This window comes from Branchiostoma floridae, chromosome 19 (genome assembly GCF_000003815.2).
Source record: "Branchiostoma floridae strain S238N-H82 chromosome 19, Bfl_VNyyK, whole genome shotgun sequence".
Classification (NCBI taxonomy): Eukaryota; Metazoa; Chordata; class Leptocardii; order Amphioxiformes; family Branchiostomatidae; genus Branchiostoma; species Branchiostoma floridae.
The window spans coordinates 14,538,766-14,565,973 of NC_049997.1; the positions used below are offsets into that span (position 1 = coordinate 14,538,766).

General features: G+C 40.0%; 3 protein-coding genes across 3 annotated transcripts; all 3 read left to right on the forward strand.

The window, feature by feature from the left end:
- Positions 1-2,356: 2,356 nt before the first annotated feature.
- Positions 2,357-11,950, forward strand: LOC118406515 (tenascin-like). The gene is made up of 18 exons (XM_035806577.1): positions 2,357-2,360; positions 3,024-3,146; positions 3,399-3,521; positions 3,789-3,851; positions 5,586-5,708; positions 5,899-6,021; positions 6,139-6,261; positions 6,591-6,713; positions 6,825-6,947; positions 7,195-7,314; positions 7,618-7,773; positions 8,058-8,330; positions 8,867-9,145; positions 9,621-9,762; positions 10,279-10,403; positions 10,611-10,775; positions 11,566-11,634; positions 11,814-11,950. The coding sequence occupies exons 1-18, from the start codon at positions 2,357-2,359 to the stop codon at positions 11,948-11,950; spliced, it is 2,394 nt and encodes a 797-aa protein (XP_035662470.1).
- Positions 11,951-12,077: 127 nt separating this feature from the next.
- Positions 12,078-16,005, forward strand: LOC118406516. Its single transcript, XM_035806578.1, has 8 exons — positions 12,078-12,127; positions 12,423-12,566; positions 12,914-13,004; positions 13,417-13,592; positions 13,972-14,196; positions 14,551-15,070; positions 15,308-15,426; positions 15,712-16,005. Exons 2-8 carry the CDS (start codon positions 12,444-12,446, stop codon positions 16,003-16,005), a joined length of 1,548 nt encoding a protein of 515 aa, XP_035662471.1. The 5' UTR covers positions 12,078-12,127; positions 12,423-12,443.
- Positions 16,006-17,475: 1,470 nt separating this feature from the next.
- On the forward strand, positions 17,476-23,529 carry LOC118406335 (polycystic kidney disease 2-like 2 protein). Its single transcript, XM_035806275.1, has 10 exons — positions 17,476-17,540; positions 17,943-18,133; positions 18,259-18,373; positions 18,527-18,741; positions 19,022-19,196; positions 19,535-20,116; positions 20,554-20,784; positions 20,998-21,082; positions 21,348-21,586; positions 21,977-23,529. The coding sequence occupies exons 2-10, from the start codon at positions 18,002-18,004 to the stop codon at positions 22,489-22,491; spliced, it is 2,289 nt and encodes a 762-aa protein (XP_035662168.1). The 5' UTR covers positions 17,476-17,540; positions 17,943-18,001; the 3' UTR covers positions 22,492-23,529.
- Positions 23,530-27,208: the final 3,679 nt, after the last annotated feature.

The following is a 27,208-nucleotide window of genomic DNA, read 5'->3' on the forward strand; positions in this document are numbered from 1 at the left end:
GATAGAGCTGTTATCTGTAATGACAGACCTGCATGTTTGTGAGAATAATCTAGATACACAATAGAATGATATTTTATTAGTTCCACTTAATCTTTATTATTGTACCAGGCGTGCAGTGCCCGGCGTTGCAGTCCCCTACAAATGGTGGCTCGAGTGGCAGCAACTACTACCAGGACGTGATGAGCTTCACCTGTGACTCGGGTTACGAACTTGATGGCTCGGCAACCATAACGTGCCAGGCAGACCGCACGTGGACTGACAGCGCTCCAAGTTGTCCGCGTAAGAATCAATTTCATCTCCAGCTAGCCTTGTTGAAAATATTAAAAAGTCTTTCCTTTGTTCGAATTGATCTACTTAGCTATTAATGAATCGTTCCATCAGGTTGGTATTTTACAAGATGTCGTGGTTCGTTTATAGACAGGCAATACCAATCACCAGCCAACGTTTCTATGGCTCCTCAGAGTTATCTTCTATGAGGGTGTATATTCTTTGTATGAGGGTGATACAAGCTTAGCCATGTTTGGTACCACATTCTTGCGAATGCAATGTTATCTAGCAGTGAAAGATAAGTCAGTATAGCCACGAGGAAGATACCAAAGTGATTATAGAAAGGATTTGGTAGACAACAATACTTGTTGTATTGAAAGAACCATACTGTGAAGTTATCCGCCCAGCACTGCACTTTCAAGCATGTCGTACTTCAATTTTTAGGCGTACAGTGTCCACTACTAGCAGCTCCTGACAACGGTCAAAAGTCTGGCGAGAATTACTACCAAGACGTATTGACGTTCTGGTGTGATCTTGGATACGAGCTGGTTGGACCTCCCAGCATGACCTGCCAAGCTGACAGAACATGGAGTGATATCGTCCCAACCTGCGCACGTATGGAACTTTAATTGTGTCTATTGAAACAGATGGACTTTCATTGACTAAGGATGATCATTACCTACATATTTAGAAAGAAGACAGCGATTCTATTAACAGAGACCACAGCTCATTGAAAATTGATTAAGGAATGACAGCTACCCTTATCTCCGAATTTTCAATTTTGTTTCGTTCTATTTGGCACAAGTAATTTATTTATAATCATCTATAATTTGATTTCTGGTACCAGGCGTGCAGTGCCCAGCGTTGCAGTCTCCTACAAATGGTGGCTCGAGTGGCAGCAACTACTACCAGGACGTGATGAGCTTCACCTGTGACTCGGGTTACGAACTTGATGGCTCGGCAACCATAACGTGCCAGGCAGATCGCACGTGGACTGACAGCGCTCCCCGTTGTCCACGTAAGAATCGATTTTATACTTATATTTAGGTATCAGAAGGACCATAAAAGGACTCCATTTGGTATCAGACATGTTCAAAGAACAATAGCGTTTAGTTGTCTATCCAACGATGGACTTTAAAACATGTCGTACTTCATGTTTCAGCCGTACAGTGCCCACTGCTAGCAGCTCCTGACAATGGTCAAAAGTCTGGCGAGAATTACTACCAGGACGTGTTGACGTTCTGGTGTGATCCTGGATACGAGCTTGTTGGACTTCCCAGCTTGACTTGCCAAGCTGACAGAACATGGACTGGGAACGTCCCAACATGCACACGTAAGACAGAAGTGTTCTGTCTAAAATGATCCGATACAGATAACTAGATAGTTGCGCCAATGATGACGATATTTTCATGTCGAATTAATTTTCCCCTGTGAAAGTCGGTACTGTTTATCAGGTACACATGTTGTAAATATAACCATGTTAAATGTGGTGCAATAGAACTCTTGACTGTATGAGAGTCTCTTTAAAGGCATATAATGCAAGGGAAATGTAGATAACAGCAATGGAAAAAGTATTTCGGTATATTTGTATAGTCTGATTACAACCTCTTTCCAAGATACTGTTTCGTCACGTCTAAAGCTTTTAATGATATGTATCCCAGGTGTGCAGTGCCCAGTGCTGTCGTCTCCTGTAAATGGCATTTCCAGTGGCTCCAACTTCTACCAGGACGTGGTGACGTCTACATGTGACCTAGGTTATGATCTGGTTGGAGATTCTAGTTCTACGTGTCAGGCAGACCGAACATGGAGCAGTAACACGCCATCATGTAACGGTAGGATACAATAGACATAGAGAAATCCAGTTTTACAAAATATTTTAGTCGATAAGATGACTCTAGAAGGATTTTTGTCAGAATGGTTGTAATTCACCACAAAATAACTTGTTATGAGATGTTCTTGTTTATCACACCTACTCACACATACACACACACACACACACAAACACACACACATACACACACACACACACACACACACACACACACACACACACACTGCCAAAATGATTTTTGCTTGTTTTGCTTAACCCATGGGCAATTATTATATGAAGAAAATATTCTTGCAGGAAGAAAATGTAAAATAAAATTCAAGCAAAACGAGAAACTACAAAAAAAATTTCTAGGGATTCAATCATTAATTTTCATATTTTTTTCTTATAATGCAAGAAAAAAATCTAGAAATTTCTATTTTTTTTTTAAAACCAGATTCAACTCTTAAGAAATACAAGAATTTTTGTCTTCCCTTTCTCCAAATATGACAGGACTTTCTTCCCAGAAGATAAATTTTCTGTGACTCACAAACACACACACAAATCTCTTACGCACACAGGGATGAAATATCTATGCTATTTCTATCGGTTTTGAGCATCCGATTTTTATTGTAAAAAACGATGCTTCATATAGAACGTTGACAATTCCTAAAACATCGCTGTACCTATACATGCTGGAAGCTAGCAAATTGTAAATTAACGATATTATATGGCTGCGTAAGGAATTTACAAACTTTTCGCCAGAGTCCGGTCTCCAGACAAAACTATCTGGAAAAGGTCGCGTATTCTTTTTTAGGTTCCTATGTAAGTGCATTGATATTTAGCATTATTGGTCAATTGTCTGAAAATCCTGTCTATTGTTGTATTCTAAATGTATCAATGTACTTGCTGTATTGTGAACGTCCTTTTCCTTGTTGCCTGTATGCAGACATTGATGAATGTTCAGCCGCAAATGGAGGCTGTGACCATGTATGCAGCAACACAATGGGCAGTTTCCAGTGTTCCTGTGTGACCGGTTTCAACCTGAACGTAGATAGCTCCACATGTGATGGTAAGAAGCAAAGCATTATCTTACATACGGCAAGACTGTAAGTTTGGACACATGCATATATCAATTATCATGTAGTGCCATGTACTTGTAAGTCTCAAATCAGTGTTGAGGATTATGGCTTTAGCTGTGCTATCTTACAGCTATTTTATTTTCAGTCTTTTTAAGATCATTTAAGGGAATTTTCAGGTGGGAAAATACTTGTCTTGTAGGCAATGCATAACATTTTATGTGTTGTCCGTTTACATTTTACAGACGTCGATGAATGCAACGTTGGAAATGACGTCTGTCAGCAGAACTGCAACAACATCATCGGAAGCTACTGGTGCTCTTGTGGAACTGGTTACAGGTTAAATAGCGACAGTCGCACTTGTGCTGGTGAGACACGGCATTGAATATTACAAAGGATTTAGTATTTCATAGATACGTATACAATTCATGCCCATTTGCCTGCAACTAAGAGGGCTATTTGCCATGTTATAAGCCGGACAAACGGCTGGGAACCCGTCAAAGGTCTTGCTACTGAACCATATAACGTGTCACTAGGTAAAAGAAGAAACAAGAGAACAACACACCTTCTCAGCAACATTTTAAATGCAAGCACGATAATATTTCAGTATGTTTGTCATCTTTTTTTAAATACAGATGTGGACGAATGTTCGGGTGCCAATGGTGGCTGTGCCCAGGCCTGTGCCAACACCATAAGCAGTTTTTATTGTTCCTGTGGAAATGGCTATAATTTGAATGCCAACGGATTTTTTTGTGACGGTGAGTAAATTTCATATCATGCAAGAAATAGTTCTGTGCTGCAAGAGGGCCAAAACGTCTGTCACTTCGTTCCTGACACAAAAGCTATTTATGCACCATCCCAAAATCACGACTATAGGCCAACACGTATAACTACCAACAAAATATCATCGAAAACCTACAAGGTACGCCGTTTAGACGTCAGACAGACAGTCACACGTACTCAAAAATATAGCCCTCTTATCAAATGTAATACAACGTGTTTTAAAAGACCAGGTTGCATCATAATAAAATCACCCAGTAAACGAAGCTCGCGCAACACTCACTTGTCGGTTCTGGCAGCTGTTCTGCACACATGAGGTCTAAATATGGCTTAGAAAATAAACCAAATAGCCACTCTTCAAGAAATTCTACTAACATAGACATAGCAGATAAGACATGAGAGTTTGACTGCACATAAAAAGTAAATGATATATTCAATTAAACTCATGTTTGTTGATTCACATATTTTACTTCACAATCTTTTTTCTGCCTGTTGAATAAAAGTACGTTGGGTGAAAAATGTTTTCGTTTGATTTTGTACTTTTTGTCAATAGAAAAAAAGTACAGTTCTCAGTACTTAATCAAAGAAAATTAAAACATATTTATGATTTAATACAGACATCGACGAATGCTCCATTGGAAATGGTGGTTGCGGGCAAACCTGCACCAATCTTATCGGGAGTTTCCAGTGCTCATGTCAGAATGGGTACAGTCTGAATAGTAACGGATTTACTTGTGACGGTATGTGTCTTTGTTATTCCTTTTTATTTGTTGATGACAATAAAATAGTACAGCAATCCATATTCATAGGCATTTCATACATGAAGCAATGTTTCGACAAGAAAAATACATTTACGAAAGTAAAATACATTTACGAACGTGTCAGCTATCTTACTACAGCATTTCTCAGGATAGATGTACACAAGATTAGTTCAAAATATCGGAAGACAAATTTTCGTTTGCTCCATGAAAAATGTCAATCAACGTCTTAAAACCAAAAGCCAATGACAGAGCAGCGTGTGCAATTTTATGAAGGCAAGAGTCGTCATAATTAGAAATATAGTCTATCCATATTCTGAATACAACTTTAGACACTGCTTTTTTAGTCTTTAACCCTGCGAGACAAGTATGCATTTGGTTTTATTTATCTATCAATACAGACGTGGATGAATGCACCTCTACCAACGGTGGCTGTGAGCAGACTTGTACGAACAGCATCGGGAGTTTTCAATGTTCCTGTGGGGCTGGCTACAGCATAAACAGTAATGGTTTTACTTGTGACGGTAGGTATTTCTGTTTTGGTATATTACGTTCTGTTTCGCAAATTTTACATGTTATGCTATGTTATATTATGACTTTAGTTAAAAAGGTAAATTATGAGTGTGCCTTTAGCTTTTCACTAATTGCGGAGTCTACCCAAAGGAAATCTCCTCACAGTCATCACCGTCTTAAAATCCGTTGTCTTCGTCATTATCATAGCCATCATTACTATTATATTACCGTTGTCATTATCATGGTGCTTCTACTATGATTTATTAGTCTCCACGTCTAGACGTAGAAAAAAACTACAATGACGATATGTATGTAGCAATTTATAGTCTGGCATTTCCCGCTACTAACGCCTTGTACATTCCCCATATTTTTTCACCACAGATGTAGATGAATGTGCCTCTGGTAATGGTGGCTGTGAGCAGCATTGCACGAACAACATCGGCAGTTTTGATTGTTCCTGCTCTACCGGGTACAGATTGAATAGCGATGCATTGGCTTGTGATGGTAAGTTATGTCCGTCATTACGATAAAAATATTTTCTAGACTAACAAGTCACAAGTGCTGAATAAATTCGACATATGTCTCTTACAAGTCTTTAGTACATGGATTGATATGAAACATTCGGGCTCTTATTAACCCTAGCATCTGTTGATGCATGTTTTACTCACAATAAATACATATTGTTAACATACAGACGTGAATGAGTGCGACACTGCAAACGGTGGCTGTGACCAGACTTGTACCAACTCCATTGGAAGTTTCCAGTGTTCATGTGGAATTGGCTACACCTTAAATGGCGATGGGTTTTCCTGTGATGGTGAGGAATATCTTTCTGTATTTTTCTGTCTTTTTGTTTCTTATTTTCTTAAATCAGCAAATCATTTTTTATTAGTATTGCTGTTTTACTTACTGTTAATGTTTCTTTTCTCTTTAGATGTCGACGAATGCCACACAGCAAATGGCGGATGCGAGCAGATGTGTAGCAACACCATTGGAAGTTTTCAGTGTGTCTGTGACAATGGTTATGTATTGAATGGAGACGGTTTCGCGTGTAATGGTAGGTAATGTGACGTTGGGTTTTAACGTTTACAATTTTTTTTTCGTTACAGCTTCTTTTCTTTCCTCTCGGACAAACCGTCAGTGATTTGTGGTATTTAGGGTCCCGTTTGGCCTAATGAATATCACCTTAAATATTACAAAGTAAAGAAAACAATATGTAGGTATGAAAAACGGGAAAAGTCGGATCCACGGAAAAGAGCATGATTTACATTGCACAAAATAGGTTTTATGGTTGAAATGGTTAAACGTATGTCACATTTATTTTGCATACACGTGACACCATTCAGAATATTTTTTTTAAATGTGTTATTTTCTTTTTATTCAAAGATATCGATGAATGTGATACTGCGAATGGCGGCTGCGGGCAGATTTGCAACAACACCATCGGTAGTTTTGAGTGCCTCTGTCATCCTGGCTACATCCTGAATATCGACGGATTTGCCTGTGATGGTTTGTATGATTTTGTAATATATACATAATGTAATATCTTTACTTGTTCCTCTATACCACATCATCCGAGGTTATATAATCGATTAAGTCGTTGCATTTTTTTGCTATTAGATATTGATGAATGTGAGACAGCAAACGGAGGCTGTGGGCAGTTCTGTACCAACACCATTGGTGGCTTCAACTGCTCATGTGCGACCGGGTATAACATAAGTACGGACCAGTTTGCTTGTAACGGTAAGGGCTTTAAATGTTTTTCAATCATAGCTCGCTTCTTGCATGTTTTCAGGGATAACATTTTTTTTCTAACATAATAGTATGTATTGTTGGTCATCAAACAGACATACTTTGCCAGTAGAATAGCCTTCAATAGACTTAAGAGACAATAAATGTAAGAGACATGCACACATCACATGATATGCTTGGGGACTAGAGAGATGATACCAAAGCGATTTGCTGTTTCTGTGCATATCTTATCCTACAGGATTTGACCCCATGTCACGTCTGACTTGCTTGTCCACAACAACAACCTCCATCTCTGTTAGCTGGAAGAAGCCAGTTGCTCACATTATGGGTTACAGTGTTATGTATATCCCAGTATCCGGTAAGTTTTTTTCTGTTTCCCTCCTTTTGCAGTTCTCTTCTCCTTTATTAACTTTGCGTTTAGAAATTATGACAAAGGTTTGATTCTATAGTTGTGCATAATACATAATGATTTTTTTCTGAACATCATAGAATTATGATATTCGTATAAACACTCTTTAACTCAATGTATTGATTTCACTAAAATGTACACTAATGAACACTACAAGTATCTTCAACATTTGTTGTGCAATAAAGTTATGATATTCTTCTTTTGGCCACTGATTGGTAAAGTTAGTCATTTTATTACATTCTTCCTGCTCAGGATTCTCCCAGTCTTCAGTGATGACAACGTTCCTGAGTCGTAATGACACCAATGCTACAATATCCGGCTTGTTCAGCGGGGTGCAGTATTCCCTCACGGTTCTTAGCTTTGGACTGTGGAATGATAGCGCTAACGCCGATGTAGAGTGCACTACTGGTAATTATGCTATTATATTATGTAGAGAAACATTAGATCAACAGTTAGGAATGTTTCACTAATTATCTAACTGGATGCTTAAATGAATTATAATTGAAAGAAACATATAAACCCTTGGAATGCACTACCATTAAGTTATATTCGATAAAAACATTAATTGCCAAACATTGATGTTGTTTATCTCAAGAATTGTATTTCAAAAATCATCTTGATTTTTACAAAGGTCGGTAATCAGTGACTATTTTTGTCAGAACGTATGAACTAACCACCTATTTCAAATACAGACATGCCGCCTCCCATGAACTTCACCTTCAGCCACGTCACCGAGAATTCAGCCAATTTCCATTGGCAAAAGCCTGTCAGGGCTCAAGTGGTTGCGTACAGGGTGTGGCTGATAGACAAGGAAACAGCACTCACAGTTTCCACACAGTATCTGCTTGACTCAGCGACTTCGACCGCTTTCACGTATCTAACTCCGGCTGCAGAGTACGTGGTGGCAATAACGTGCATCAGTCTCTCCGTCGAGGGACCGCAAGCAAGCGTAGCCATCATAACAGGTAAAAACTCAATATCTTATATTAATGAGACTGAATGAATATTCTGTGTGTGCGATTGCTACTTCTTTCCATCGCACACATTTCCATATCGCTTATGAAATTCTGTTCCAATTGGTAACATCTATACGTCTACCTTACTAGGATTGCTGCCTTAACGTTTTCTTTAATACAAACATTAATGTTGCTTATCTCAAGAGTTGTATATCGAAAGTCATCTTAATTTTTTCAAAGGTCGGTAATCAGCAACATTTTTTGTCTTGTACTTAACTTTTGAACTGACCACATATTTTAAATGCAGACCTGCCACAGTGTATTACATTAAACACATTCCATCTCTCATGACATTTTACTCAAATTGGTAACTTCTGACATTACACGTCTACTTTTCTAGACGAGTTGTAATCAGAGCCGCATTGAATCTGTATTGCACTGCTAATAGCTACTTGAAAGTACATGCTTTTCCTCAGTTGAGGATGAATGCGATACCTTTATATCTTGATACAAGTATGACGCCATTTTTTACATGTAAACGGCAGATACGGATCCTCCAAGGCAGCTGTTAGTGGACGACATTAGGTACAGCAACCTGGCTCTGTCCTGGATCCCACCAGTGGCTAAGCTGTCGGAATACCAATTGACCTACAGCAGCGCAGAGCAACGTAGGGAACGAAGAGCACTCAGCTCTTTCACCCTTCCAGGAGACATCAGTAACTACTGGCTATATGGACTTGTTCCTGCAACTCAGTACACCATCAGCTTAACAGCGGTCAGCAGGTTTGGGAATAGTGGGACAATTGATCTAATGGCTACCACAGGTACGTTTAAGACTGAAGACATGCAAAACTTTCTTTACTTTTGCAACATCTATAAAGCTTTCATGTCAAGTAAAGAGAAACGACGATCACCTACTATCGAGATTGATGATTGTTTTAATGTCATACAGTATGTTTATTTATTTAATGTAGCAAAAATATTAAAAGAAACTCTAGAAACTTCTCACATCATCATTAAACGACGAAGACGTCAACATTTTTGTTGTTAAACGTTATTCTACGCCACTACACGAATTAACTGCCGACGTTTTAATAAATCTTCCACTTGACTTTTCTGAGGACAATACTGACTGTGGTTCTACTTCCCACTACTAATTGCAGAAGTGGAACTGGTCAGTATTGCCCCGAGGAAGGTAACATGAGGACTACCGCAATGTTAGCAGGTACAACGTTAATACCAAGTGTATTATATACTTCGATGAAACTATTCACGGATTCATTACTTTGTAATGTAAAGGTACGGACCCACCGACTGAGTTGAAAGTTGAGACCGTCTCCTCCAGCTGGCTGCACGTGGTATGGACTCCACCTGTTGCAGCTGTGATATCTTATGATCTCACGGTAACCGATGCTACAAGTCAGGAAAAGATACATATTAGGTAAGCTTTCTGCCTTTATGCAAGATGATATAACCTATGCCATGATTCTTATACAAAGATCTGTATCTGCACACACACCCTTCGAAGTAACACACCAGCTTAATGGACTTCTACGTAACTAGTGTTACTTCTGTCTGTAGTTGATCATTTAACGTTTTTTCCTTAATCACGTAGCATCATTTACAATCAACAGATTGTGGCATTGTGCTTGCTTTCCACCCGTTTTTTTTCTACCAAGAGCATACTCTTATCATAGATGGGGAGACAATAGTCGTTATCAAGTCATTAACAGTTCGCTAATGAAAAACAGTAGGCGCTGCCTGAAACTCCTAACTCTGTCAAAGAAAAAATCCAGTTTGCTTATGCATTGTATTGAGTAACTGGATGTCATCAACATACATCACTATTGGTTTAGAAGTACGTAAGCCTGGTATTGTCGTTCTGCCATTATACAAGATGATATAACCTATGCTATGATTCTTATACATGATGATGAAGCCTTGTCTATCGTTACAGCATTTCCCCAGCCGAAATGGAGCTCAACATAACGGAACTCTTCCCGATAACGAAGTACATCATCCGGATTGAAGCCGTCAGCATGTACGGACGTAGTGCTGAAGTTATGTGCTTTGGTACCACCGGTATGTTAACAACCCATTTTATACATTTTATGTATTGCGTTCCTTATAGAATTGTTAATATTAAACGGGGGGATCTGATGATTTTTTTCACGGCAATATGTATATCAATTATCATCTCAATGGATACTCTGTTACCAGGTGTATGTACCTATATAATTCATGAAACTCTATGATAGGCTTCGTTTGATGATTTCATTTTGTTTTCAGCTGACTACATTGACGCGGTAAAAGACACAGCGACGTCTTTCCCTGCCTCAACAAAGTTGCTGAGAACAACGGAGACCGTGCTGACAACGACAGCCAGTCCGGAATTAAAGATAAATACCAACACTTTTTGGCTTGAAGACTTCACCACTCCGCCTAAAAGAAAAGGTGACAGCAACCTGAATTGACATTTTTTTAAATATGTTTTCCTTGATTCATTAGGCAATTTCACAAGGGAATTAAAGTTATATATAATGTTTCATTGTGACAGGTCGTTTTAACGGTTATGATTTAGCCACTCCCCAAATCGAATATTGAGTGTTTGGCCGAATGACGCATATTGCAGCTGGCGTCAGGTTCATACCAGTATATTGGCCACTGTCGAACATTCATTTTCAGATTGATATCCTTAATTACATTTAAGTGTATGCAGAGTACTCAGTGTATCTTCTCTCCACGAAGATATACTCTTCCTCGATCTCCTCGTTGGACCAACTATTCTTTCCTCTTCAAACAGTCTTTCCTCCACCGGTGTAGTACTTTGAACATTAGTTTGCCCAGACATTTTGTCGCAATTTTAGCTGATGATGCCAAATGCCAAGACATTTCCAGCTAAATGGTCTGCCACTTCATTGTAAAATATGCAAACACATTCAAGGATATAGATAATGTTACTAGTAGTAAATTTTGCATTACGCTGAAGGCGAAGATACTATGGAGTTTTCACTAAGCTGTGTGAGTCTCTTAGAATGGTAGCAAAGTCACCCTCGTCTTATTATTACTTTCCAGTGAGTCAGACTAAGGCGTTAGGAGTAGCTCGATCATCCATTTCTGCCAGAAGACCATACTCATGCTCCCGTTATAGTAGCTTGTTGACAACGTCTAGTTTTCTCAGAGAATCCAATGTAATCATAGTTGTCTTGAAAAAAACACAATAATAATTACGTTTTTGTTACAGATACCACAGCGAAACCAAGAACATTTGTGATGGACCAGTTTGAGATAACTTCGACGGCTGCAACGACAGGTCAGGCTAATAAACACACTTTTACCGCATATATTTCTCTCAATTATTTGTATTTATGTGTCAATGTATGACAAATTTCCCGTGTTTGTTTCAGGTGAACCTACAACAATTTGCTCATTTCGAAACACACGTTTGAATCAAATGCTTCTGTGACGCTAATACTGTGACTTGTTTTGCAGATCCTCAGCTGACAACTGACGTACCAAAGGCACCGACAACACCAAGTGGTATGTATAAAGTAAACAAAAAAGCACCATCAAACCGGTATCGCAATACTGTGAGATTTAGGAGAAATATTGATATCAAGTTTATCTGACTTTTTAAAAAGCTTTTTGCGTTATTAAAAAGGCGGTATTGATTTGCTACATTTTGAGTGTGCTGCACATTGATAGGTTAATAATGCTACACGTTATATGTTTTTATCCTTTTCCTACAAGGTAATGGCGAAGTGGACTTGTCCACACCTTACGGGACGCTTAGTCCTCTCCAAGCGGTAATAAGCTGATATTTTTGTCATTGTCTGTGGTTTTGTCATTTTACAAGTTTTACAATACGAAAAATAGATAACAATAACTTTATTGCCAAACAATTGCTGATCATCAAATGCATGGTAAGTCCAGTTGCTTAACACGTATATGATGGAATATGATGACACATATAATTTCTGTACAGCCTTTGTTGGATATCTCAGTTTCTTCCTTCAGAGTTCTTTCAAGAGTCGAACTGATCCAGAAAGAAAATTCAAACTTCGATATGAAAATATTTCTATTTTTACTTGGTTTGTCTAGCTACAGCGTCTTCAGAATCAAATGGACCAATCCAACGGCGAAGCAGCTTCCCTGGAAAACGTGATTGGAATTGTTACAAGGATTAACAACTTACTCCGGGTCAACACGTCACAGTCATCCTTGGCCGGATTCACTCCGGAACTGGTACGATAATGTTACGAAAAATTTCAACACGCTCGCCATAAATGTTATTGTTTCTAGTTTGCATGTTTCGGGTATGAGTAGCATAACCACTAAAAGGGTAGAAATGGATTTTGATGACATTTCGTATGCGATTGAGTCACCAACGCAAAAAAAACTACTACTGTCAATGAAATTCATCACCATTACCCTAAACTCATTGTCATTGGTATCGCAGCGGAACTTTCGTTTTATTTTATGTTCATACAGGTAGGCACTCGAACAACGCTATGTTATACGTAATATAGACACGTATTCACGTGAACCATATTGGACTAAAGTGAATACCTTTTTCCCTACATTTTTAACAGGAGGCAGGTATAGATCTGCTGCGGAAGTCTTCAGAACTCATCAGAGCCACTGAAGGTTCCACTATACCAATGATGGAGACGCTGCTTAACGGTATGCACGACATATCATACATAGAAGATATACGACTTTGATATGCTTGATTTCAGTTACGGCGGCCATTTTGGATTTTCCGGGTCATCCGGGGTCATTGCACCACAACGAGGCTAGCCTGACACCATTAAATTATATTATAGTATAGATAGGCCACCTTCAGTGGTAGTTTTGCCCCTCTAACTTGAAATTCTTGTGAGCTTCCTGTGATATAAATCCCAATATACATAAAACATAACATTTGTGAACTATTATCATATAGACAAGTGACGTCAAGCAATCAGAATATCCCATTGTATATTGGATATGACGCCGTAAAACATAAAAATTAATCAAACACCGGTGTTTAATTAATTTATATGTGTCTAATAGGAATGGTAAAAATAGTAACCATAATCCTTAAATGTTTCAGTCACGGTACAGGCCGTGCCCAATCTCGTTCAAATGCTGCCTGCAGAAAAGTCGATCATACTTAATACCACAACGCCTCTATTAAGAATGGATGTCATAGATGTCAACTCAGTCAATATATCTCCTAAACAACAGCTGAAGAACATAAAACACCAGCAGTGGAAATACGATCAACAGGTATTCGATTCTAGTAGGCTAAAAATATTGCATGATTAAGAGACACGTAGTCATTTAGTATTGGCATGAGAGATTATCACAGAAGGGGTTCCTGTACTTGTCTGGGAACAGTGCATGAAACTCTTGCATAATTTCCACTGTTTTATCTTAGAATTCTTTAATCTAAGACAATATAGGTTGTGTTTCGTTGGAATTTGAATAAACTGAGTTTGTATCCCTCAATATGGCCAAAATGTGTAAATAGGAGCATGCGTCCACTCAGACATTTCAATTTTGTAGACAATGGATAAACGCAATTAATTCCAGCACTGGAAGTTTAGTTATATTTGTCTTATCATTTACTAGATTTAGTCGTAATACTGTGAACTATTTCATACAGCTTCGTAACGCTGGACTGTCTTTGGGACAAACTATGGAACGAACAGCCAATAGTCTTCTAGACATCTTGCCAGACACCAAAGACTACATGAAGGCATTTGAAAAAGATGACGTCACTGTTGCGGTTGCAAGGTCCACTAGGAAAGATATAATACTTCAGAGTCGTCAAGTTAACGTGTCAGCATTTCCCACACACTGTAATATAGAAGGGGGTACAGATGCCAAGGTTAGTGGTCATGCTATTCTCTTCGTTTGCATTCCATGCAACTATGTTTCATTCAATTCCAATATATTGATAATTCTACAAATAAGAACAATGGTTAATGGTACCGGTAAAATAACGATAAAATATGTAGGCAAACGATAAAAATATAACATTGTCTATTATCGTGAGTACTTGAAATACCAATTAAATATCAGCTTAGGTACTATCTTAAGATAACGCCATTCATCATTTAGTGAATGGAAAAATTAGGACTTTCATATTGACCATACAGTTGGTAATGTAATGTGTTTAAGAAATATTTTTGGTCATTTTACCGCAAGACTGTTAAAATAATCATGCCGTTGTCTGTTATAGATGATTGTGATGAAGAAAAACTTGTTTTCGTGGAATGCCTCTACGTTTGGGGAAAACGTCACCACGCCCGTGACTATGTTTTCGTGGGGATCCCAGCGCTTTGACCACAACTGCTCTGTGCAGCTGAACCTCTCCCATCCTATAGCAATCGAAAATATAGAAGACCCAAGACGTCAAAAACGTGACCTTCAAGAGCGTGGTCTTGTTGGGGCACAGTTTGCTCTGGGCGGCATTGTCGTTGGACAAAACAGCAACGAGACGATGGTTTTATATGCATTTGATGTACCAGCCGTTACTGCTGTTGTTGTGATGCAGTTATCGTGGTGGGATCACGCCGCTGCCTTCCGCGTCTTCTTCCGTTACGACACGCCACCAACAGAGCAGCTTTATGACGACAAGATGGTAGTTGAGGAGGAAGATGCTGTTCTGGCTTGGCGTCGAGGCACAAACAGCGTGCGAAAATTTGTCCCAAATATCACGAAACGACGGGGGAGACTTTATGTTGGGGTACAAAAAGCAGGTAACTTATCAAACATTTCGATGTAATTTTTATTTTTAATGTCGAAGCAAGAATGTATACAACTTTTACAAGGCAAATCCAACACTTCACTGTAATGATAAAAATTGACCATTGTGACAAAAAACTATACAGTTTTATCATTTTACCCTTTTCTGAGTTGACTGTCAATTTGCTTTTAAAAATTTCGTATGTGGAAGATTAAATGCGATTATGAAAAATGTCAACGTCTCTCATTAGAATCTGACAGCCTTTTGCAAACGGCACTTTCGCCCAAAGACTTCGTACTTCAGGCATCAGCAGTGAGCTGTCTTAACTGGGATCATACATTCGAGAAGTGGCAAGACGTAGGCTGTGGGGTAAGGTTCAAGGATTTGATCCTGACCCATGTGTGAAAAATATGTGTACTGTTGTCTTGCACACTGACAGAAATTGCAGTTGTCTTGGTTATATCTTCTTTATTTATATATTTTTATTTGTATCTTCTTATTTATTATCTACTTAAAGGTGGTCCAACGTAGAGAAGTAAGCACTTGCGGTTCTTAGTCTGTAGTATGTTTTCTGTTCAAAATTATAACGTCCGTCTACAGCTATCACTTCATCCTTTTTATTTAAACTTTAAGATATGCTTTTATCTATATCAGGTTGGCGTGGATCCATTTGATAGTACCTTCAGATGTAACTGCGACGTTCCCAAGCCGAAGGCTGTCATTGGCGGCTCCTTGCACGCCCTTCCAAATACTATCGAATTGGAGGACATCTTCAAAGATCCCAGCATCCTTAATGACAACAACCTCGTTTACTACACGGTTATTTGCGAGTGGGCTCTCTACTTGGTGTTAATGATTATACTCAACGTCGACTTTCAGCGCTTTCGAGTAAGTACATCTTCTTCGTACTATGCCCCTTCATCGTCACATTATCATTTCTGCAGCTGAATAGAGTTCGTGTAACTAGTGGGTGTATATAGGTCTACATTCTCATTATTCCTCTCTTTTGTACCAGGAAAAGACGACTGACAAATCATCAACTACCGGAAGTAAGAAGCAGTTACCACAGCTGTCCGTCCTTCCCACGGACAGGATGCCAGCCCCACATCTCTACCAGATCACCGTCACCACCGGATCCATGCTTGGTGCCGGTACCTCGGCACGAATCGGGTTACAGGTATTCGGATCAAAGAGTAAAACCGCAATCAAGATGATCAACCCGGACGGAGAAGTAAGTCTGAACCGTAACTCTGCATTTGTTTGGCACCTACCTTTTTTACTTTTGTGTGTGTCTGTCCCAAATTCCACTAAAAGTCCTCTTCTTATTTTGTTAAAAGCACAGTAATCAAAAATTAGTTATTCCTAGAATAAACGCACTGAAAACGTTACAAACACCGCTTCCATGTGTTATGCAGTCTTTGCCTCGAGGTGGTACTCATGACGTCATCATGCCCCTGAAGACGTCACTAGGACATCTGGAACTGCTGCATATCTGGCACGACAACACAGGTGTTGATGAAACTTCGTGGTTTCTGAGGGATATCATTATCAAGGACCTACAGACGAAGGAAGTGTAAGATTCAAACAATGACCACCTTATTTTCGTGATGTATTAATTTAAACCTATGTCTACAGAATACATGGATTTTTATGTTTTCATTCAAATGGCTGAAATCAGACAAATCGTGGTTGTACAGACTAGTCAATTGTTTTGGTCCAAACTGTCTTATAATTTAAGCTAAAAGTCATTCCCAAACCACACAGTGTATAGAGGTATATAATTCATATAGTGTGGTTTATAGAAGGATGTCACTGTATATCACATCAATAAATTTCACTTTTAAATTCATCAACGTTTGACTATACCAATCGTTCTTGTAGACCAATGATGTGATAATCAAATGATGAAAGACTTCACATCTGATTGATTGATTTATCTTACACAGTTATCAGTTTATTTGCTACGACTGGTTGTCTGAAGACCGAGGCGACTTCCCAGGTTCAGAAAGTTCTGCATGTGGCGACCCGGGAACAATTGGGATGCTTTAGTAGCCAGTTCCGAGAGAACACGGACGCAATGTTCTACGATCAGCACTTGTGGACATCTCCTTTCGTGTCACCTGAAGGTATTTTTTACGTCGTTAAGTATGTTTTACTTTGTCTTTCTTCATCTGATATACTGCAACATTTTCAGAACAATCGCTTCAAACCGTAATGTAGGTCAAGCTGTTGAAATTGGCCATACCTGGCAGTAAACTATTTGCACTAAAGGCAATGGAATATTTACTAAAAGGTATATGTTGCATTAAACTCGTTTCAAATCAATTTTAGGATCCAGCTTCACCAAGTCAGAACGTCTATCTTGCTGCTGTGCTGTTTTCAACAGCATCATGCTGTCCAACGCCATGTGGTACAAGAGTGACGAGGGCTTTGTGACCAAGAACACCGTTTTTGACCTTGGATTTGTACAGATCACCCTACAAGTAAGGGAACCGTCTAGTTCTAAACCTCCTACCTCAATCCCGACAACATATGCTGACGCAAATAAACATTCCATTATGAATTCACACTTTTGCTTTATGTATTTTTGTAACCAAGGAGCTGTACGTGAGTCTCATGACAGTTGTCATGGTGCTACCTGTTGTCCTGGTACCGGCTAGACTGTTCCGGGTGGAGGTACCAACTTCAATAACAGCTCCGGGAATACGTCGTACTTCCAAATATGGTATACATGTATATAGTTCTTCAACGTATTGTCTAAGTTTTGATATTCCTTTACAATATCCAATGTATGGAAGGTGTCTCATCCAGCAAATAATCTTACCGTTTTCAAATAATTGTTTCTCTCTTTTAAGAACGATAAGTATTTTTATTTATCCCCTTAGGGTTATTAAAAGGTGTACTGTCCCGATGGTCGAAGTATGTGGCGTGGTTTCTCGTGGTGATGGTTTCCATCCTCTCGTCCTTCTTTGTGATCCTGTACAGTCTAGACTGGGGTAGAGAGAAGAGTGAGGCTTGGCTAAAGGCCTTCTTCTTTTCTTTCGGTTTGTCAAGCATCATCGCCGAAACTGCCGAGGTAAATTGTTTGTTTCTGTTTCCTTCTGTTAACGAATTTCTGTCGCTCCGCTGCATCCTAGTATCTTAAATTCTTGCTTCGAACAGCTAATGACTAATTTATTGACGATACGTGTATACCAACAGATATTGTTCCTGGCGACTCTTTTTGCATTGATTTGTAACCAGAGGTCTTCCAACAAGCAGAAGACATACAATATCAAGGAAAAAGATCTCCATCTTCACCTTTATGATCACAAAGGTAAACCACGACACTTTCACAGCACATTGACGATTCTTTGTTTCAAAAAACAACAACGGTTAATCAGTAAGAATCTTTTTGCCTGGAAATGTTAAAGAAGTACAGTAGGTTGTGTTCTAATTAAAGTCCTATTTACGACGTTGACCCTTTCAGCTCCCGCGAAGGTGTATCCACCTGGTGCTGTATCGGCAGAGAAGATGAAAGTCAAAAATGAACAACGACGGAAGTTTTTCTTCGTCATGAAGGAGTACGTTCTCCTGTTCTTGTTTGTTGTGGTCCTGTTCTTCATCAGCCATCACGACAAAGACCCGTTTGCTTTCAACGCATCGCAGACGTTGCACGACACTGTTCTAGAAGATCACGATTCGGTAGGTCATTTTCAATTCACCATGTTCAATCAAGAGCATTGCTAGATCTAAGGACAAATGTCACTGATCTTCATAATGGAACAATGATTTATGAATGAATGATTTCTTGGCATCTTTTGAGAACGTGTTCTTATTCGTAGTCAGTCACCTTCTCCCCAAAGCTTCTGTGAACCCATTGGAGTCATGATGCATGATGAACTTTGAAAGGAAAGTGTTATCTGTTAACATCTTTAAACATGCTTCATTGAATGTATTTACTCTGCGTCTTGCAACTTTACAGATCACCACTGCTGACGAGCTCTGGGCATGGACTGAGGAGATCCTCCTGCCTGTTTTGTACCCGTCGTTCTGGTACAATGGGTGGAAGATGAAGTATCTAGACCGACAGTTTCCTCTTTATACTGAAGCATTTAGAATCGGCCCACCGCGACTTACTCAGTTTAGGAAGGCACCAGGTAAGAATCATGACCTCTTCTCTATTATCGTACATAATTACTTTCATTTCGATGAACTCCTTTCTTTTTACTCTTTCAAGCCCTTTTTTACAAACTGTTTAAATGTAATTGACTTAGATATCGTCTCTACTTTTGAATCAAGTGTAACAATGTCACGACTAAACCGACCAACCAAACCTTTGTTGTCACAGTAGAAAATACACAAGCTTTTAAGCAGTAGGATAATTTTTTGCAGGTTCATTTCAGTTCTATAAATTGCATAAGCTTCCTATAGATGCATTTGTCTTTTAAGAAAGAATTTCTTGTTGCATGATTGAAATTTTTGGTACTCCATACAGATGACATGGCAATAGACCTCCTTGAAAATGGATGGATGGTTGCAACTGGAGACGGTAAATCCACATGTTGGAAGTTCAATGTCACCGGTGTGATGTCACACAACCCAGGCTGTTCCGCAGAACACTCCATGGAACTACCAACTCTCCTGGGTTTGGCGACAGCAATATTCTCCGACCTTCGGGATAACAAGTGGATCGACAAATACACAGACTACCTGGTTCTGGATCTGTCGCTATACTACCCAGCACAAAAACTGTTCAGTAGTCTAAGACTGACCGTAAAGCAGGAAGATGTGGGACATCTTTCAACATCAGCATCTTTTGCAACACACAGGCTTTTCCAGTACGAAAATGACTCTGACATGGTTACTTTGTTTTCCTATATCCTCTTTATGTTGTTATTCTTGGTTAATATCATCAAAGAAGCGACCACAATGAAGAAGGAGGGAAGGAAGTTCTTCAGGTCTATGTGGAACATCTTTGCTTTTGCGAGCATAATTGGATCTGCAGCTGTCATCGGTATCTTCGGAATAAGGTACCACTCTGCATCTGCAGCACTGGCAAAGTTGGTCGAGGCAACAGGTACATTGTTGCAGATTGTCACATTATACATATTCAGAGGATTGTAGCATATGAATATGAATTCTTTCTTGATTACAATGAAACATGCCATATTTGGGGAAAATGCTAATCTCTAAGCAGATCCTACAATGGCAAAAAATAGTACCAAACTGGCCAAAGAGTGTAGTCAGCAAAGAGGTGTCCATTTGCCCGGTAGCCAAACACACTCCTAGGCCGGCTTCACCCCTCTGCCAGCTTTTGATACTATCTTATGCTACCGTAGGATCTGCTTGGAGATTAGGAAAATGCTTCTTGAACTGCTTTCTATCGTAATCTGGGCGTTAGAGGAATTACCTCCGGTTAATCGTATACGCTTCACCTATGAATTTGAACATAAACAAATGAGCAAAGAAACAAACCAATTGCCATCTCTCATATTTGCATCTCTTCTTTTGTAGGCGAACTTGGAATAGATCGTTTTGTCGACTTGAGCTCAACCTTCTGGTGGGATGAAGTTTTCAAGACCGTGCTGGCCATTGTGCTGTTCATTACTACACTGTCGTTACTGCGAGTTTTCCGCTTCAGCAAGACCATCGCCAGTTTCATCGCCCTGCCAGGCGCCATGAAGAATGACTTGGTCGGCTTCTCGATCGTAAGCGCTATAGCCTTCATGGCTTTCAGCTGCTCAGGTAAGAGGTGCTTCCCCTCATTTTAATGACTGTGACAGGGTTATAACGTTACTGTATATTCCTTGCCTAAATGGACTGGACCTTCTTGGTCCTTAGAGAAGGTAGACTGACGTAGGTCAATGGTACTTTTCAACATAGATTAAAACATCGACGTCGTATTTTACTTAGAACTTTGTAATTGATGACGTAAGACATTTCATATATTTATTTCAGGGATGCTGGTGTTTGGGACTCATATGAAGGCATACACCAATGTGTTGCACACCAACTTTGCCTTATTTGAGATGTTATTGGGAAGGTATGTATTGTCGTCATTGCCTCATTTTAACATGTTTTTGTTTTGTTTACATTGCACATAAAGCTATTACGAAGTGAAGATAAATGGCAGGGGAAGGGTACTCCTTAATAAATTTTCCTATAAGCAACTTTTTAAAAAATCAGCAACATGTTTTATATCACACATAAAGCTATTGTATGTGAAAATAGATTCCGTGGGAGGGGGGGTAGATAAATTTTCCTAGCTTCTATGAGCAACCTTTTGACTTGAGGGTCATGTTCTACAGGTTCTTTGCCGAGGAAATCTTAGAATCGAACCGATATATCGGCCCTATCTTCTTCACTTTCTTCATGATACTCATCTTCATACTACTCGTCAACTTCCTGGTGACCATCATCTGTGATGCCATTGCTACCGGTGTCTACGTTGCGGATGAACATGACCAAGAACTGGCTGACTACATCTGGAGAAGTTTCCAGGGAGTCTTTGGGATTCATGTCCCTCCACCGAAGGATGTAATATCAGGTAACTAATCTCTACAGGACAGTTTATCTGTGTTGGTAGAAGTGAATGTGAAGCACATTCGAAATCTTGACTCTAAATACGACGACAATGGCACATGCTCAAAATTTCAACTGTGAAACTCTAGTCTTTTACCAAGGAACGAGTGACTCAATTGCGGTCTCTTTTGATGTCGCTTTTGACAGTTAGACACCAAGTAATCAAATATTTAATCGTGTAAGCCACTGTACAAAGGGAGTACAAGCTTATTTGGAATTTAAAAGAGGATACAAAAAGATTGATTATTGACAGAAAATAGTAACCTTGAGCAAATAACCTTTTAGTAAAGATTATATTCATTTATTTATTGTAACTTCGACTCGACTTATTGTATTTTCTATTCATCATTTACAGATGAAATGAAAGAAACAGAGCTCAATACAACATTCGAAATGATTGCAGAATCCTTGAATGAAACCCTGGATGTTACAAGCAGCCTTTTGGAACACAACAGAATCGACGAGCCTTCTTTGACCATACACGATAATGCTATTGCCCAACGTCAGATCACGAAGCAGTCACACGAAGTAAAATGTGAGTTCGACGCTATGCTGCCGTCAACTTCGTCTGCTATCGGACAGCAGGTAGAAAATCTCCTGAAAGCTCATGAAGAAGACACGGCAAGATATGAGGAAGTGCAGAACAAGAGCAGACGACGTGCTGAAGCCATGCTGAAGAGAAAACTGGCTGAGAAAAGGGAGAAAACACAGACCATGGTACATCACGCGCAAGAGATGATGGCACAACATGCTGCCTACGAGGAACGGCTGAATCAGCAACAAAGGATGAACAGACGCCTGTTCCAGAGCAAACTTCGTCAGAAGATGGCACTTCGTGGCTTACAGAAAAGAGATGACCAAAAGCAATAAGCTTTCTTGTAATTTTTGTTGTATTTCGCCCTCCTCGGCCACATTATACGTGATAAAAATAATGTAAGTTTCTTTCCATGGACATTGCTGTAAACTATTATGTTAATTTATTTAACCACCTACCCGTTTACACTGGACCTCTTGGAACAGCGACTGAGGTCGACAGGGCCATATAGTTAAAATAAACATGATGTAAGTATGTATGTATGTATGACTATAGTAGCACTTAGGCTTAGGTCCTAATCCTAAAAGAGGCCCTGCCGGGTAGTTCACAGGCTGTATTTTTTTGCGTGGGACACTTTGTGGCTTCCGGGGTATTTTTGGGCCCGGCAGTACCCCGGGTTGATTTTAAGTCGGACTTAGAATTAACCGGGACGCGTTAACAAATAGATACCGTGACCTTCCCGTGTACGTGATACACCGAGGGGTATCTCCCGGTATCCAGCTGTCTATTGGGGCAAAAATGTGTTTCTTCAGAACCCGGCCGGGGCTGCATCAAGACAGCAGTTTTACTTCGCCTGCTTTGCAATTTAAAATATGGATACTACTAGAGTTCTTTAAAAACAACATGTAACTCTTTATAAAATCTATCATAGAATATATGTACAGCAGAACACATGTCTAACAAGTCGTCTCTTTTTTTGCTTGTCCTGTCATAGAATTGAAGTACCAAACAAACGTACTCAATGTTATTTTGCAAAAGCACTGAGACTTCCACATATTCTTTCATTTGTCTGTTTGTTATGTTTCTCTTTGGACACACTACATTTAGTACTTATCTATGTTCGCATTATGATCTTTATTAGGGTGAATAATTGTAAATAACCTTTGATAGCAAATGATACGTATTTGCAATGATATATAACTTTATACAACCTATACTAATTTATTGATTGAAAAGGTCATGATTTATTGTTATTTGCATGTCGTGGTAGTTTGATCAAACTGTTCCATGTTATACTGTGATTTATTACATAATTATCTATTCTCGATTTGTCTGTCGAAAAATTGTAAAACATAGTGAAAATGTGTAAATAGTCTTATGGAACCGTTATCTTTAACTTCTTGATTAGGAAAATAGCGGTAGAATTATCCAGCTAACTTTTTGCATTATAGTTATATAATTAATTACGCGAATCACTGTTTAATTCTGTTGCTATTGTTACTTGAAACATATAGAAATAAATCTTTAAGAAAAATGACTAATGGAACTTTGGAACTTTATTCCTTTGCTTTCAGACAGAATATGTCCATAGCAACGTAACCAACATAAAATATAACGACCACAATGATAAAAGAAACAATATGAAAACAATAATAAAAGTACTACAATGACAGACGGAAACATTATGAGAAACAATAGTAAAAACAATAAGATACAATGACGACCTACATAAAGTTAAACATTTACGGGGCCTTCATCAGTTTCTTTTCTCTCATAACGATTGCTAACTGAAACATACTCCTCACGTCACAAGCTATCTGTCACCAAACAATAAATTCTTTTAAAAAAAGCTGTGCCTTGCCGCGTATCTTATGTTATTTTGGTAAGTTAGACTAGATTCTACGCTTTAAAAATTCCGAGTTCCACATGTCGCCCCCCTCCCACCCAAGTTCCTACATACGGAAAGCTTTGGTGACTTCTCCAGGTGCCAATCCAGTCTCAAATCTTCTTTTCACACAATACAAGCTCTATCAAGGACATTCATAGTCACAAATGTCTTTAAAAGGACTAAATGTACTTACCTGGCTAAGAGCGACACCTAGCAACTTCAGTAGGAAATGCAGCGAAAATCACCGAGTGTTTTACCTCATTATTATAATTTATGTCAGATGAATTATTGGCACATTAAACAGATTTTGTAAAACATTTTGACCCACAATGAATATGCATTATTTTTTATTACAAATTAAGTTCCTTCTGATGCAATTTGTGATATATCTTTCTATAAACATGGTGAGTTAAAGCGTAGATTTATTACGCTGGACCACATACAGTAACATGCGTCTAGAAGACCTGAAGGTGTTTCAAGAAGCTCTTGATGCTGGAGAACTTTCCTCCAGCCAGAAGTTTGGGGTTTTGACACTGTTGCCAAAGAAGGGAGACGAATTGGACCCCAAGAACAGGAGACCAATCTCCCTCCTAAACACCGACTACAAAATTTTGACTAAAGTTCTTAATAACCGCCTTCAGTCTGTAATAGCGTCGGTGTTGCACCCGGACCAAACCTGTGGTGTACCAGGAAGGTCGATCCAGTGCAACCTCCGACTCACACGAGACATAGTTGTTTACGCAAATAACAATAACATCGAATGTGCTATTGTCTCCCTTGATCAAGCAAAAGCCTTTGACCGTGTCAACATCTCCTTTCTACAACAGACTCTCGCACGAATGGGATTTGGACCTTCCTTTCGGAAGTGGGTTTCAATACTTTACAACGACATCTCCAGTTCCGTTTTGGTGAATGGCTCCCTGTCGTCTCCCTTCGCCCTAACAAGGGGAGTGCGGCAGGGATGCCCACTTTCGCCACTGTTGTATGCAATCTCTCTTGAGCCGTTTGCGGCGACAGTCCGCAAAGACTCTGAGGTGCATGGAGTAAAACTCCCAGGCGGCTACGAAGCCAAAATGTCTCTGTATGCAGATGATAACTCTGCCTTCCTGACATCAGACGACTCTATCGTCAGGCTGTTTGACCTTGTCGGGCTGTACAACAGAGGCTCAGGCTCAATGTTGAACCTAGACAAGTGTGAGGGGTTATGGCTGGGGAAATGGAGAAATAGACCAGACACCCCTGTACAAATAAAATGGACATCTGGGTCCATCCGTCTGCTTGGTGGGGTCTTTGGCAACATTGACATGCCCCTAACCAACTGGAAGGAAGGTAAACGCAAATTTGTTGAAACCTTACAAGGATGGGGAGCCAGATCCCTCTCCTTTACAGGCAAAGTGACAGTGGCAAACTCTCTAGCCACCGCCAAACTGTGGTACCTGGCGTCGGTGTTCACCCCTCCTGATTCGGTCATGAAGGAAATCAATACCGCACTGTTCGCCTTTTTCTGGGACAAAAAGCGTGAGATGATCAGCCGAAATACCATCTACCTTCCTCCTCAGAAGGGCGGCTGGGGCCTAATCGACATAGCAAAGAAGGCAAAATGTCTGTACAGTCGGCCTTTCTCGGACATCATGTCCCAGGAAGACTTACCTTGGGTGCAGCTCGCCAGGTACTGGCTCGGTATTTTCATTAGACGTTTCGACCCGTCAACATGGTCCAATAACATGCCCCACTCCCCGAATGCCCCTCCCCACTACAAAGCTCTACAGTCCCTGGTATCTGAACTCGTAGAGGCATCCCCCTCTAAAAAGTGGGACCCCGGGTGCACTACGCGGTCTCTATACGACAGCCTTCTAAAGAAGGATGCTCACATTCCAAGCGTCTGTCTTAACAAGCGTTCTGTTCCCTGGCCATTAACCTTCCAATCTGTTCAACACCCACTCCTGGAGAACAAACTGAAGGACACTGCATGGCTGGTTGCACACCATGCCCTCAAAACGAATGCCCTGCTCTGCTCGAACTGGGGTTACATTCGCTCGGGAACTTGTCCAAGGCAGAATTGTAAAGGCCACGAAACTGTAGAGCACGCCATGTGGTACTGCAGCGAAGTGCTGCTAACATGGACTTGGGTGGAGGGTTTTCTCAGGAGGTGGGTCATGTCAGACTTCCGAATAAATAAACAGATGGTTATCTATGGCATCCTGCCACCCTCATGGAAAAAATGCAAGATAGATGCTATCACCTACACCCTGGCCGTCGCGAGGAAACGCATATGGTCCTCACGTTGTGAAGCACTCTTTGACAAGACCTTTTCGACTCATGTCGAGATGGTCCCATACATCAAGGAGTGCCTCCGCTCAAGAATAAAGCTTGACTTTGTACGTCTGAACGAAACAACGTTTATGTCTCTGTGGTGCTCAGTGCAGTGGGCGAGGGTCGACGGGGGAAAACTGCGACTACGCTTTTAATCCCCTGCTTCCCCCCTGTAGTCGTATCAGTCTGGTATGAACTGTCTGTCTTGTACGTTTCGTATGTCTTTTTTATTTGGATGTGTCAAGTTGGCAGGAGTGGGTTGGTGGGAGCTCGGCGGACAAGTAACCTGTTGTGGGTAGCTTGACACATCCCTTTTTCTTTCCTTCTTCTCTTGTATGTTCTTTGAAATGATGTAAAAAAAAAAAATGAAAACAGTGAAAAAACGTCTTGTCTCTCTTGTCTAGTTTTCTTTCTTTTTTGATTTTGTTATACCCCCATTAAAAACGGGCCTTTGTTAATATGAATAACTTTGACTGTGCGATCATTTCTCTGGATCAGGCCAAGGCCTTTGATAGAGTGAATATTGATTTTCTTCACTTGACTCTTGCGAAGATGGGTTTTGGCCCGGTTTTTCGCAAATGGGTTGCTATATTGTACCACAACATTACCAGTGCTGTTCTCGTCAATGGGTCGCTATCATCTTCTTTTTCTCTCTCAAGAGGTGTTCGGCAGGGGTGCCCTATGTCACCCCTGCTGTACGCAATTTCTTTGGAGCCATTTGCCGCTACAGTAAGGGCCGACGCTGCGATTCACGGCCTCAGGTTGCCTGGTGGCCGTGAAGTTAAGATCTCGCAGTATGCGGACGATAACTCGGCTATTGTTACAACCGATGAGTCGATCCGCCGGCTCTT